The sequence below is a fragment of the Ambystoma mexicanum genome, chromosome 13, assembly GCF_040938575.1.
Source record: "Ambystoma mexicanum isolate Mex_15411 chromosome 13, UKY_AmexF1_1, whole genome shotgun sequence".
Lineage (NCBI taxonomy): Eukaryota > Metazoa > Chordata > Amphibia > Caudata > Ambystomatidae > Ambystoma > Ambystoma mexicanum.
The window spans coordinates 650,467,398-650,480,808 of record NC_090938.1 but is presented as its reverse complement, the minus strand read 5'-3'; the positions used below and the strand labels follow the sequence as shown (position 1 = coordinate 650,480,808).

The following is a 13,411-nucleotide window of genomic DNA, read 5'->3' as shown; positions in this document are numbered from 1 at the left end:
ACAAAATCATTTTAAAAAAAGTGTGCGTTCGCACGCGCATCACAGTGGGCACATTCCTGAGCAGGGCACACCTTTCCCTTCTCTAACTACTCCCTATTTTCTCATCCAATGTTATTCCTCTCTTGCCCGTCCCCCATTCCTCCCATCTCACTTTCCACTCCTACTCAATACTTTTCCTCCCATCCTCCCGAAGTTCCGGAGTTCCTTCCTTCTCACCCCCCCATCCTCTCTCTGCATTTCTTCCCAACCTCCTATCCTTCGAGTGTCCTTTCTTCTCACCCTCCTCCACCCCTCTCTCTGCATTTCTTCCCAACCTCCTATCCTTCGAGTGTCCTTTCTTCTCACCCTCCTCCACCCCTCTCTCTCTGCATTTCTTCCCAACCTCCTATCCTTAGAGGGTCCTTCCTTCTCACCCTCCTCCACCCCTCTCTGCATTTCTTCCCAACCTCCTATCCTTCGAGTGTCCTTTCTTCTAACCCTCCTCCACCCCTCTCTCTGCATTTCTTCCCAACCTCCTATTCTTCGAGTGTCCTTTCTTTTCACCCTCCTCCACTCTTCTCTGCATTTCTTCCCAACCTCCTATCCTTCGAGTGTCCTTTCTTCTCACCCTCTTCCACCCCTCTCTCTGCATTTCTTCCCAACCTATCCTTCGAGGGTCCTTTCTTCTCACCTTCCTCCATCCCCCTCTCTCTGCATTTCTTCCCAACCTATCCTTCGAGGGTCCTTTCATCTCACCCTCCTCCACCCCTCTCTCTCTGCATTTCATCTCAACCTCCTATCCTCCCGAGTGTCCTTCCTTCTCACCCCCGCCACCCCCTCTCTCTCTGCATTTCTTCCCTACCTCCTATCCTTCGAGTGTCCTTCCTTCTCAAGTCTTAACTGCAAGGACAGCAATGCCAATTAACCAATCCACTAACAACTTCACTTCTCTGCATACACCTCTCAAACTGTAGCCAAACACAACCACAAACCTACAGCACAGCAACCCGCACAGACTTCACTACACTGCAACAATAAGACTAACCGCACAGACTTGCACAACAGCACACGATGACTACCGGTCGTAAAACACCCCAAGCCCAGCCAACTGACCCACCGGGCTGAAGCTGCCAACAGCAGATCACTGCTCTCTTGCACTTTTCCACATTACTCCCACTAACTCACCCCCTCCCCTCCCTTTTTTCAGAGCCGCCAGAGCGCCAGGGGACCACTCCGGTGGTGATAGTGCGCGGTACAAATATCCTTTAACATTAACATTAACCCCCCGCCAGCCCCTCCTCTCTCTTTCTGCATTTCTTTTCAACCTCCTTTCCTCCCGGAGTTCCTTCCTTCCCACCCCCTCCAACACCCTTCTCTCTGCATTTCTTCCCAACCTCCTATCCTTCCTTGTGTCCTTCGTTCTCACCCCCCCCACCCCCCTCTCTCTGCATTTCTTCCCAACCTCCTATCCGTCCGAGTGTCCTTCCTTCCCACCCCCCCTCCACCCCCTCTCTGCTTTCTTCTCCCTTTCACGTGTCTGCTTTTCTACTAACTGCGTCCTCCTCGGGCGTTCCTTGTTTTTCACCCTCCTCCACTTCTGTCCGTCTTTCTTTCCTTCCTTCTTTCGGCTCCACCACTTTTCTTCCAACCCATTCCTTTATAGATGTCACTTATGTGAGGCTCACCCTCCTCTGCTCCCAGCCCTCCACTCTTAATCTCACCCTTCCTTCCTCTCTGTCTCTGAAAAGGTCTTTCCACTCTCCTCATGCTGCCTCCCTTCCTCCTCCCTTGCTGCCCACTCTCTGCCTTCTGATATGCCGTCCTCTCCTGGATGCTCAAACTGGTCACTGCCTTCTTGCAAGGGTGTTGCTAGGTCTGGAAAAGATCTGGGATTACCCTAATGTCGGGACTGTCGGGAGTAGGGATAGCTAGCCTTTTATTTGTAGCCCCTGAGGTTCTATCCAGGGCTACAACCAAAAGATCCGGGGCTATAGCCCTGCCTCTACCCTCTTGACTTGAGCACACTCACACAATGCCGAAGGCCGAGTGCTTTTATATTTATTTTTCACTAGTGCTTACTCCTTCCTGGGGCCCTCAAACACTGAACTGCAGTGAGATGCGTAAACCAACATACAGATGGGCCTGGTTCTCCATATTCTAATGGTTTCCTTTGGCTGCGCTTGATTGGTCCCTGCATCCTGGGCGCATGGACCAATCCCATATGTGGGCAATCAGCCATTTTGATTGCCACTTCCTTGCTGCTTCTTGTTCACTTGATCATGCCTGAGACCAGTCGGCTTTGTTGATTGTCCGCTGCATCTCCCATACTTTGAACCACTTGTGTATACCGGATTCTCCTGGGCTGGGGAAGCCCACATTCCTCGCTACCCACGAGGGTCTCTCTGCCCGACATGCCACTCTTTGATGGCACTTGTACAGGCAGGCTATTGCAGCAGGTTTACAAAAATTGACTTGTCTATAGAATGCAGGTTTTTCATTTCTTTGTCATTTTCCCAAAAAAGTCTGGTGGCCACTATGTTTTCCAAGTACTGGCAGTGTCCCCGACTGGAGTTAAATCTAGGGACTTAGGGGTGTGGGTTGACAGGTAGTGTTAGAGAGTCTATGTACCCCAGTGTAGGATTAGGAACCTCATGGCCATCTGAGGTTATTTTCCCTGCCTTCCCATCTCTGATAACTTCTGCATCTATTTCAACCCCATTGGGTGGTTCTCGTCTATTGGGTCCAACTGTCCCTTACCATGGTCTCTATCCCTCACAGGGTCCTTACTTCTGCTGTCTTGGGGTCCCCCCGCCCCCAGGTGCGGGTGCTGGGGTATTTCTTCTAAGGCTGGTCATGAGCTGAGGAGTCTTGATTCCCCGTTTACCAGTCATGGAGCAGATGGCTGCACCAGGCCACCCACAGCCGCCCCAAACCCAACACCCAGCTAACATATGGGACTTCGTCACAGGGCTCTAACCCAGATCCGGAAACCCGGGCAAAGTGATTGCTTGGAAGCTGGACGGCAATAACACAGACCTGGCAGTAGCCAGAGATCCAGAGGGAGAGCAATAAGAAACTAGTTTAACATTTCAAGTAAGCTCACAGGTTACACAATTCCAGTCTACTGCCCTGACAAAACCTCAAATGACCCCAGTACACTTCCAGTTTGGCATTCTTCATAAACTTTACATTCAAGCAAGCTCCCAGCTTGACATTCCCAGTAAGCTCCCAGCATGACATTCCTGGTAAACTCCCAGCTTGACATCCCAGTAAGTTCCCAGCTTGCCATTTTCAACAAGGTTTCTATTCTCAATAAACTACTCATTTAACATTTCCAGTATCAGAGTACATTACACGTGCTCAATGCAAGAGGCTGGTGCTCCCATTAAGTTCATAAGCCCCCCCACAAACCCAACATAGAGGAAGTGGGACACCCCCATCCCCACTTCTGGCCACAAATGGTCTCTAAGAGACTGGAAGTCGGATAACTATCCTTCTGACACAGACAGTGTGGATGTAAGAAATGCATAAACTCTCTCTAATGGAGCCAAACGAAAAGTAAACTGTTTGAAGGCATTTGGGGAAGATTTCTACGGCTAGTAGGAGATGACGTGAAGTTTTTATGAGAGGACAAGGAGAAGCAGGAAGATGGAGAGGGGATATTCATTGGGGTTAGTTGATTTTATCTGATATGTATTGCGAAATTAATTAAAATACATTGTTAATAAAAACGATGGCAGGGGTCTGCAAAATCTGACTCCACGGATGTTTTGGCCATGACTCCCTCGTCACTGACTATACTGGCTGTAAAAGATGGCAGTTCTACTCCAAAACGCTTGAGAGCTAGAGACTGCAGACCCCTGGACTAGGGTCACCCCTTGCTGCCCATACAACAGCTCACACAATGGGAGAAGGTCCCTGGAGTATCCATTGCTATCACATATGCCTCATACAGGCTCACATTGTGTGAGAAGAGTGTGGAGTAGCTATTGCCATCATATAAGCCTCATACAAAGAGTGTGGAGCAGGTACTGCTATCATAGAGGCGTCATACAGGCTCACAATGTGTGAGAAGCCTGTGGAGTAGCCATGGCTACTATACAGGTCCACACTACGGGAGAAGCTCCCATTAATGCCACAGACTCCCTTGTACCTAATCCTAATCTGAGAGGGATGCTCCATTGGCATATATTAAAACATGGTACTTCGTCAACCTGTGCCACCCGAGCACTGCCCTTCCTTACCTTGCTCAGGATGCGGATGAGGTCCCCACGCTGGAAGGAAAGCTCATCTGAATAGTCCCCACGGCAGTCCCAGAGGCCCTGGTAGTAGCTGGAGTAGTCTTGTTCAAATTCCCCTGGGAAGGAACAAAAGGCAAAATCAAAAACCAATGTCTAGTATTATGAAAAAAAACTGATAGCAGTACTTTCCCAACCCAAGAACTAACCCTAGGGTATTACCCAATTTGATAGAACTTTGATGGAATCGTACATCAGGCCGAATTTGGCCAGTACATTCGATCGATTTAATTGGATCAAATTGGGTAATAGAATACCGAACATGGGGATCGAGGGTTGCAGGGTGTCCTCCGCTCCCCATGTTCGGTATTTTGGGCCTTGGGGGGTTGCAGGGGTGTCCCCCCGCTTCCTGAACACTGGAGGCGGGGGATGGAAAAAAGGAGAAAGGGCACCCTGCGGTATCGGATCTGACGCGCGTTACAGGGACAGATCTGACGCCACAGGGTCAGGAGAGCCAGCGGCTTTGCAAAAGGTAACTGGGAGGGATGTATGGGGGGGACATAACTTTGCAGGGTTTGGCCGCTGTAAAATTGTATTTGCAGCAAAATTGACTACAGTCAATGGCGCCAAAGCCAAATCACACAGATCCCCCCGCTAGACCAACGCCAATCATTGTAAGGCACAGGCGCACTCACTACCGGACCAAAATGCACCCACTACCAAACACAGGTTCTATCCACTGCTAGATCCTGCTCCACCCATTGCAAGACCCTGCTTCACCCGTTGCAAGACCCTGCTCCACCCATTGCAAGACCCTGCTCCACCCATTGCAAGACCTGGCTCAGCTCAATGTTCGACCTGGCTCCAAGTGTATCAACACTCGAAAGTGCACATTACCACACTAGGATCCACGCACAACCAGACCACAATCCACCTATTTCTAGACCCTGCTCCACCCCCTGCTAGTCTCAGCTCCACCCCCTGTTAGACCATGCATACTGAGCCTAGATGCAACCACTTCTAGATCCTTTTCCCACTACCAACTCTAGCTTCATCCATTGTCCGATGGGGTCCACCTGCTTCTGGAACCAGATCTACCCACATGACCACTCACTGCTGTGCCCAGTCTCACCCGCGACCAGAATTGGGCCAACAAATAACCAGACCCTCTTCCACACACTGCTAGATTCAATGTCCAGGTGTGGAATGCAAGTGCCTACCTATACATTGTACACATATGCAAAATTACTTGGTTAATTAATGGTTTTCTTCTACTGTAGGATTCAGCATGATCACAGATTTGATCGACAATGTCAAAGTCCCAAAGGCTAGAACCATAAGTTTAGTACTCTGACATACTAGGTGATATGGACATAAAGGACAGACTCAACATGTAAAACTCAAACCACCCTTTATTAAGCCACGTACATAAGAGGTTAGGGTCAGGGTGGTGTCACTTGGTTGTCACCCTAAAAAAGTAACTGGTTTCTTCAGTTGTGTGGATTAGTAGCCCTATTGCCAACTACATACTGCAAGTAGCGTTCGGATTTTGGCTTTCAGGCTCCCCCAATGTAGTTTTTCTTTTATCCCCTTCAAGTTAACAAGTCACTTTGGCAGTGGTATCCCAGGCCTGTAAAATTTGGCCCACATTTAGACAGTCATACTGTTTTGTTAAACACACTGTGCGCAAGCAGTGTGTTCGTGTCACTGGGTACTGGTGGAGCAGAGCATTGGCTGAAGTCTGATTTCCCTGCTGTTTGTTATTGGAGGAGGAGCCCGGAACACTAGTTCTAGCACATAAACCCGCGGTCAGCGCAGAGCGCACATGGTGTGCGAGCAGTGTGTTCGTGCTCACTGGTCGTCTGGTCTGCCGGGCGCAGGGCATACACCTACAGCACCTCTATTTCTAACATCGGCACTCTTTGGCATTCATCAACTTCATCGACTTTAACAGGTCAGTGGGGCACCACATTGTTAAATTGGATTAAGAAACAAATATCTATTTTTTTAAGCCAAATCCCTCTGGCACTCCCCATAGACAAAGACGGATTGAAAATTAGCCCATAGCCCGCACAAAAGATCTCACTGCCTCCCGGCGTGGAATCTTGCGGAAATCAAACTGTACACTAGGCAAAGGGCGAATGGTCCAAAGATCACAAGAGAATCAAACCTTAGTGTGCAGGTTTGACTCTAGTAGAATTGGGTAGCCAAAACAGCTAATCAGTTAAACATATAAACCTCTACAAGCACCAACTTCTTTAAGAAAGCCAAGCGGAGACCAATGCAAATGACAAAATACTACCAATTTAGAGGAGCGATGGTGGACGATTTAAGGGCACCGGAATGGGAGGGATCCTACACGGAAACAATAAATGCTATAGGTGTCTCAGAGACAATTCAAAGCAGCCAGTCCCAAGTTGTAAAACAGGACTTCACAGTAAATGCCCAAATCCATGCCCAAGAACGCACTCAAGCCCCAAGCCCAGGAGGGCCAAGAAAGGTGTGGAAGCATCTATTAAAGTGAGGTTTAGAATACACTTTAACAACATCCAAAATCAAAAAGAAAATGAAGGATTGCTTTGAAAAAAAAAGACATCGGAGCTTGGGGGACCCAGATCAGGAAATAAGGATCATAGAGACAACAACCATCCGATGCCTAAATACTGAATCAGAGGGAGGTTCCAGTCTTTGGGGAAATGAGAAAATACATCTACTAAAAACAACAGAAGGACAACAACGACCAATGGTAGGAGATCCAGGATTGGAACAGCACTCAGTGCTCGAGATAAGTCCAAGTCAAGATCGCCAGGATAGGAGAGACCATAAAAAACAAGACGAGGACTAAAAAGATTATCAAAAAAGCGAGTTCACTCTCTCGGCACCGAACTTTGTGTTAAATTCCCATGTGACTGTCTTCGACCTACTGAAATGTGAAGTCCAGTCCCATGCAGGAATCCTGCTGGATCTCACAAGAGAAGTAGGCAATTGTGATTCAACAATAGTGGGTGTAGGCAATGCAATTGACACAATAACATCACCAGCATTAAATAACATACAAATGGAGGTCACTAAACAGGGCCTGGACATAACCGCAATTTTTGGAGCTTAACGGGACAAAGAATGAAGGAAAGGAGCTTCGGGAAAGGATGAGCGAAGTAATGAACCAGGCCAACAGATTAAGTGACCCAGTAAATAAAGTTGAGGCCTTACCATTAGAAGATAGGTTAGGTCACAAGTTTGACGATACTCCCCTCTCAGAATCGATCTTGGATGAATTTAGAAGAATGGCTCAAATAGCTGAGGGAGAGGAAGTAGATCTGATGGAGAAACATCCAGAACAAGAGTCTAATTTGGTCGAAATAGAGGAGGCAAATGAAAGAGCATGGACTGAAGGCATACACCAGAATTATCAAAGGAGAAGAACAATTAAAAGAAAGGAGCTAAGGAAGTGCGTTAGGAAGAAACAAAGGATAAGATCCAGGAGATAAGCCCTGGGAAAGAGGAGACAACCCCCTTTGCCATTCCAAGACTATGGTTTAAATGCTCAGAAAAGGCAACAAACTATAAATCCTTGAACCGGGGGTGCTATTCTCTCCTTCCTCAAGCAAACTCCGGATTTATATCTATTTTCCACTGATGACATAGAATTTGTCCGATTCCCATTGGAGCAGACTGTATTTGTGGCAGAGGATGGGCTAAAATCGAAAGTGGGTGTGAAGGCAATCCTAGCAGCGGCCAAGGACCTCCAAAAACATGACCTCGAGGTTCATGCAACCCTACCAGAAGGAACATTGGTCCTAAATGATGGGAGTTCAGCACAAACGGAGAGAAAGCAACTAGATAAAAGAAACAATGATTCGGGAATGGTTGAGAACGTTTTTGTTATAGGAAATTCTGAGCAGCAGAGTGACTAACAGTAGAGGGCCTGGTCCATGCTCCCAGAAATCCCAACCCAGGTATTTCAGAGGTTGGGGGTAGGGACAGAACCTCTTTAGTTGAAGAGTGGCGACTAGTAAGTTTGAACACGCAGGGATCCAATTCCTTCAAAACAAAACTATGAAGGAAAATATATTTGGTCGCAATGATATACTATTCTTCCAAGAAACATTGGCTAGTAAACTCTTTTCAAATAGAAGGCTTTACAACTACTCTACATCAAGCAGCGGTATTGCCACCCCGAAATACCATAGTAGCCGAGTCTGAAGTAATATCTAGCAACCTTGGAGGACATTTGGGGATAAAAGAGAAATTGAGAACTAGTGACCAACCAAAAAAAGTAAATGTGATCAACGTATATTGGAACCCGCCTGTATTGACCTTACAGTCTTCCTCAAATACTTGGCAGCTTTACTAACTACAGTGAATCTGGAGTATCCTGAAACCCAAGTGCTAATGGCAGGAGACCTCAATAAGTAATGTATTTCAACTCAGTCTAGAGAGTGTAGATGCAACGCAAAAAAGATCACTACCATGGCAAGGAGATTGTTGGAGTTCCTTGCTGGGTGGAACTTAACAATGGTAAATGGTACGGTTCTATGTTATTTCGCCGAATGATTTTACATCGTGGGACTTTTCATCGCCAAAAACTCCTTTTTTAAAACATTTTTTTATTTATGGGCGGCTTCGCCCCCCCAAACTCCCACATACTTAAATAATCATACCCCAAACCGCACCAAACACCCCCCCCCCATAAAAAAGTTTTTAGAAAAAGTTTTTGGCAATGAAAGGGTTGGCGATGAAAAGTCCCACGATGTAAAATCATTCGACGAAATGCGTGTATACCAAATGGTACAATGGAGGGACACCTCCCCCCAGCAGCAACGTGGAGGTGGGGTAAAAAGTCCTCTATGATTGATTATATTTTCCTTTTTCCCCAGCTCGTGTAAATCCTTTTATTTAAAGAATGGAGGGTCAAGTGACCATGCCCTTTTGGAGGCGTTTTTTTTCTGGGGAGTATATAGTAGCTATGAACTGCCAATACTAACCATTATTAGTTAACAACAGGAAAAATAGGTTGGTTAAATATAAAAGGGAGGGAAAATACCTGAATGATATATTGCAAAAGCTACCCAAAGTTACTATAGAGAATAGGTGCCGTCCATTAGTTTTCCAGGATTTCACATGGTCCGCTGTTGACACCACAGTGGCAAACACATATAGGCAGAGGTCAAATCACCATGTGTTTGATGAAGAGATATGGCTAAAAAAGAGAGGTCTGTGAAAAAAAATCAGAAAACGTAGGTGTAGAATCCATGAGCCAAGAAATTATGAGGAAAACACTAACTTAAAGAGAGTATGAAAACGGGTCACGTAGTCATCAAATGCTCCGCCTTCAAGGAGACAGTGAGTTGATGCTTGGAATTCTGTGTAAAAATAACTCCCAAAATTTCTGGGCACTGGTGAACCAACTAGAAACCCCACAAAACAGTATGCAAAGTAATCTAGTACCAGAGATAGAGTGGATAATATAGCTGACCCTTCAATATAAGAAGCCATCATCAAATTCCCACTTTAAGAGCCTGGACACATCCTGGGAGTTGAATTTTGACGAAGATGATATCTCAGAACTAATACGAAATTCATCTACGTCTAGGGCAGTAGGTCCAAATGGGTTAACCTATCAGGTACTGAAGAATAATGTAGGCCTCTGGTCTAGGCTGTTAACCTTATTGTTTAATGAGATATTGAAGAGAAAATTATATTTTCCATCCTGGAAGACTTCCATTGTTATTCCTATCTTCAAGGGGGGTGATTGAGCGGACCCAGCCAACTAACGACCGATTTCCCTCCTTGACGTCGAAAGTAAGATATTTATGGGACTGTTGTTGAAGGAGCTGGAGCATTGGGTCAGGCAACAAAACATCCTGCCAAAATTCCAGACAGGACTTCGCAAGGGGCACTCTACAGAACTGATTGGTGTAGTACCAGGTATTCTTGGTGAAAAAACAAGGGTAAGGGGGGCCCACGGCTTTATGGAGAATGGATAGATCTGTCAAAATCTTTCAATAGCGTCAACAGGGACCGTCTTTGGGAAAAACTGGAGGGCTGGGGTCTCCCGAAAACCATCTTGGCAATGCTGGTCAACCTCCACAAAGAATCCACCGTAAGAGTCCGGTTGGACGAAGCAGCCCACTTGTCGGAGCATGTAGAGGCGGGGAGGGGAGTAAGACAGGGATGTATGGAAGCTCCCCTTCTATTCAATCTCTACCTGGCAGATATGGGGAAAGCACTAGATGCATCAGCGTTGGCCAGCCCTAAAATCAGTGCATGTCGGATCAGGTGGCTGGCATACGCTGATGATATTGTGCTGGTGTTTCATACAACATTCGGGCTTCAGCGCCTACTAAACACACTGGGGACATACGCAAAAGAAAACGATCTATCAGTACACCCAGGCAAATCAAAAATAATCATCTTTAAAAGATTGAGTAGAAAAGTCCCCAAGTATAAGTGGACCTTGGAGGGCCAAATGATCCCCATAGTAGAGGAAGTGGTTTACCTGGGTTTCACTCTATATGCATCTCCAACGGTGGGCCAATTTAACATAGACTTTAGAGAAAAGACCTCTCAGTTAACATCACCAATGAAGAAATTACTGGTAAAATACTGCAAATTCTCCATAATACCAGTGATCAAATTGTACACAGCAAAAGTGATCCCAGTAATTCTTTATGGCTTAGAAGCTAAATCGATGGCCTGGGACATGAATTGGCATAAATTAAAAGGACAATTATGGAAGAAGGTTCCTGGTCTCCCCCAGAGTGTGTCAACATGCAGCCTGAGATGAGAGTTAGGCCTAAGGTAACTTAGATTCCATGCAGAACGGAAGCTGGTATCCCTTTATCGCCTGATAATAACACCACAGGCGGACTCACTCTATGTAGACATAAATTACCATCTAACGCACTCAAAATCGGCTCTATTGTCTAATGTAAGACATTTGGTATCTAGAATACTGAAGTAAGCCGATAGCGATGTTGACACGCCCCTGTGTAATCCACTAAAAGTTACAAAAGGCAATGGAAAGAACTAATTGTATCCACACAATTGAAGGGATGCGTAAAGCAGTTTTGGCAAGATCACACTCGATATGTGACAAAAAACTTGGTTTCCATCCCAAAAACTTGAGACAATCCTTGATTGGTGGGCGAAACAGACCTTCTTTAGAGTCTGATTAAATTTAATCCAGATGGGAGAAGTGTTGACTTAATGGGCCTGTAATGGAGAAGCCCAAAAACGTTGCCCAACATGTAATGACCCAAGTCAGCAGTCCATTAGACATGTCTTAATGGAATGCAGTGAAACCAGGAACATAAGAGTGAAATATCTGCAAATATTTGTAGATAGAGAGGACGGTCTACTATCGGAAATGTTCTGGGACAGAATAATTGCAGGCCAAGAGACTTCACTCACTTTAAATGTGATCCAGGTTTTGCAGATGAGTGGGTTAATAGACAATTACCAACAATAGGACAATACAAGTACACCTATTAAAGATGTGAAGAGGGGAATGTTTTAACATGTCAATTAAGAAATCTTAATTTCACAATATATTATTTATTAATGTTTTATATAGTTGTTACATTTCTGTAGATAAATGCGAAAAACCAATAATGGTTGGAACACAAAAAAAAATACACCTACTACATCCGTTGTCATGTGAATGTATATGCCGAATGCACATTCTGTATTCGATTTCAGACGGATGAGATTTTGGCTTCCGAATTGCTTCCTTTTGTGTTGTTTGTCTAATGTTAATAGTTTTATTCTATGTATATGCATTGATCTTAATGATATGTTTTGCATATGTGTTATTTAGTTTTTTTCTTTTATTAATATTGTAAAAGGTTCTTTGGAACCAATGCAGTTAATTAAAAAAAATAAAGTCTTGTTTATTGTTTCTTACAGGAATACTTTGTTTGCTGTGGGCTTGAAGGCTCGATTTCGCACCATGCAGCATTTATTCATTCCATCTCAGTTCTCTCGGGGATAGGACTTCATTTCCCAACATGTAACTGTTATTTAGGTACCTCCTGTCCTCCATGTGCTAGTGGCTGAGTGACTCATTCAGCGCTTCTGAAATCACAAACTCATTTTGCTATGGAAAAGGAGACTCAATTTCCCAACACGCAGCATACCTTTAATTTTAGGTTTTCTCCTTTTGTTACAGCACAGGAACCTCAATATCTCAACATGAATCCTTTCTTTATTTCTGGTGTTTGACCCAAGTTCCTGCCAATGTGCTTCAGCCCAGTTTCTCCGGTTAGTCTGCTTGGTTTTAATTGTTGGATTTCAGTGTTCATTCCTACAGTACGCAGTGAAAAGGTTGCCACTAAAATGTAGTCTGTGAAACACAATCATGGTGAAAATACACTTTGCTGTGCAAAATTTGGCAAGTAAAATATAGTAAAAAAATATAGGTGAAAATTAGCCAAACCTGCAGTGCTCTTAGGGTAAATGTTTGGGTTAAGGGCTTGTCAATGCCTGGTTTAGGGTTAGGACAAAGTTTAGGGTCATAGTAAAGATTTTGGTTAGAATTAAGGTAAGGGGAAGGCTGGTGATGCTGGTGTTAGAGGAAAGGTCAGGGAACGTGTTAAGGTAGGGGTTATGGTAAGGCTAGGGTTAGCAGGGTAATGGTTTGATTAAAGTTAACAGGATCTGGAGGTTGGGGGAGGGCTGGTGATGTTGAGGGATAAGGGTTTAGGATAAATATGGGTTAGGTTACAGTTAGTGTTAGGGTAAGTTTAGCCTTAGAGCAATGGCGTTGGTTGAGATAAGGGCTATGACATTTGTGGAGGACTAGCAATGGGGTTTAACTTGGGGTCAGTGTTAATTTTCTACTGATCCATTTGGTGTTTTGTAGTAAGGCACCTGTTGAAGGTGTTCGGATCAAGGAAAGCCTAAAAGTTGGGGTTAGAATAAGGTTGGCTGTTAGTTTATGGTAAGGGTTAGGGATAGGGTGATTGTGGCGGGATGGCGATTACCAGGCTTTATAAGTGGTTTAGGTCATTGTTAGGGTTACAGCCTTGTACCTCTGAGTGTTTAAAAATAGCTCTCTTGGTGACCTGATCACTGGCAACATTTTCACACTTTACTTTGCTTGTATGGCTACATTTTGAAAACAAGTTTTTTCACATGACTACTTTTTCCACACAACATTTTCACATACAGCTGTCCCTAGGGGACTAGCGCTG

General features: G+C 45.1%; 1 protein-coding gene across 4 annotated transcripts in view; it reads right to left on the bottom strand.

Annotated features, from left to right (window-relative positions):
• SKAP1 (src kinase associated phosphoprotein 1) overlaps positions 1-13,411 on the bottom strand; it is a 2,196,308-nt gene that overhangs the window by 196,378 nt on the left and 1,986,519 nt on the right. For all 4 annotated transcript variants that reach the window (XM_069634617.1, XM_069634618.1, XM_069634620.1 and 1 more), the window contains one exon: positions 4,224-4,336. In XM_069634617.1, coding sequence (XP_069490718.1) covers positions 4,224-4,336 — 113 coding nt within the window. The remainder of the gene's footprint in view (positions 1-4,223; positions 4,337-13,411) is intronic.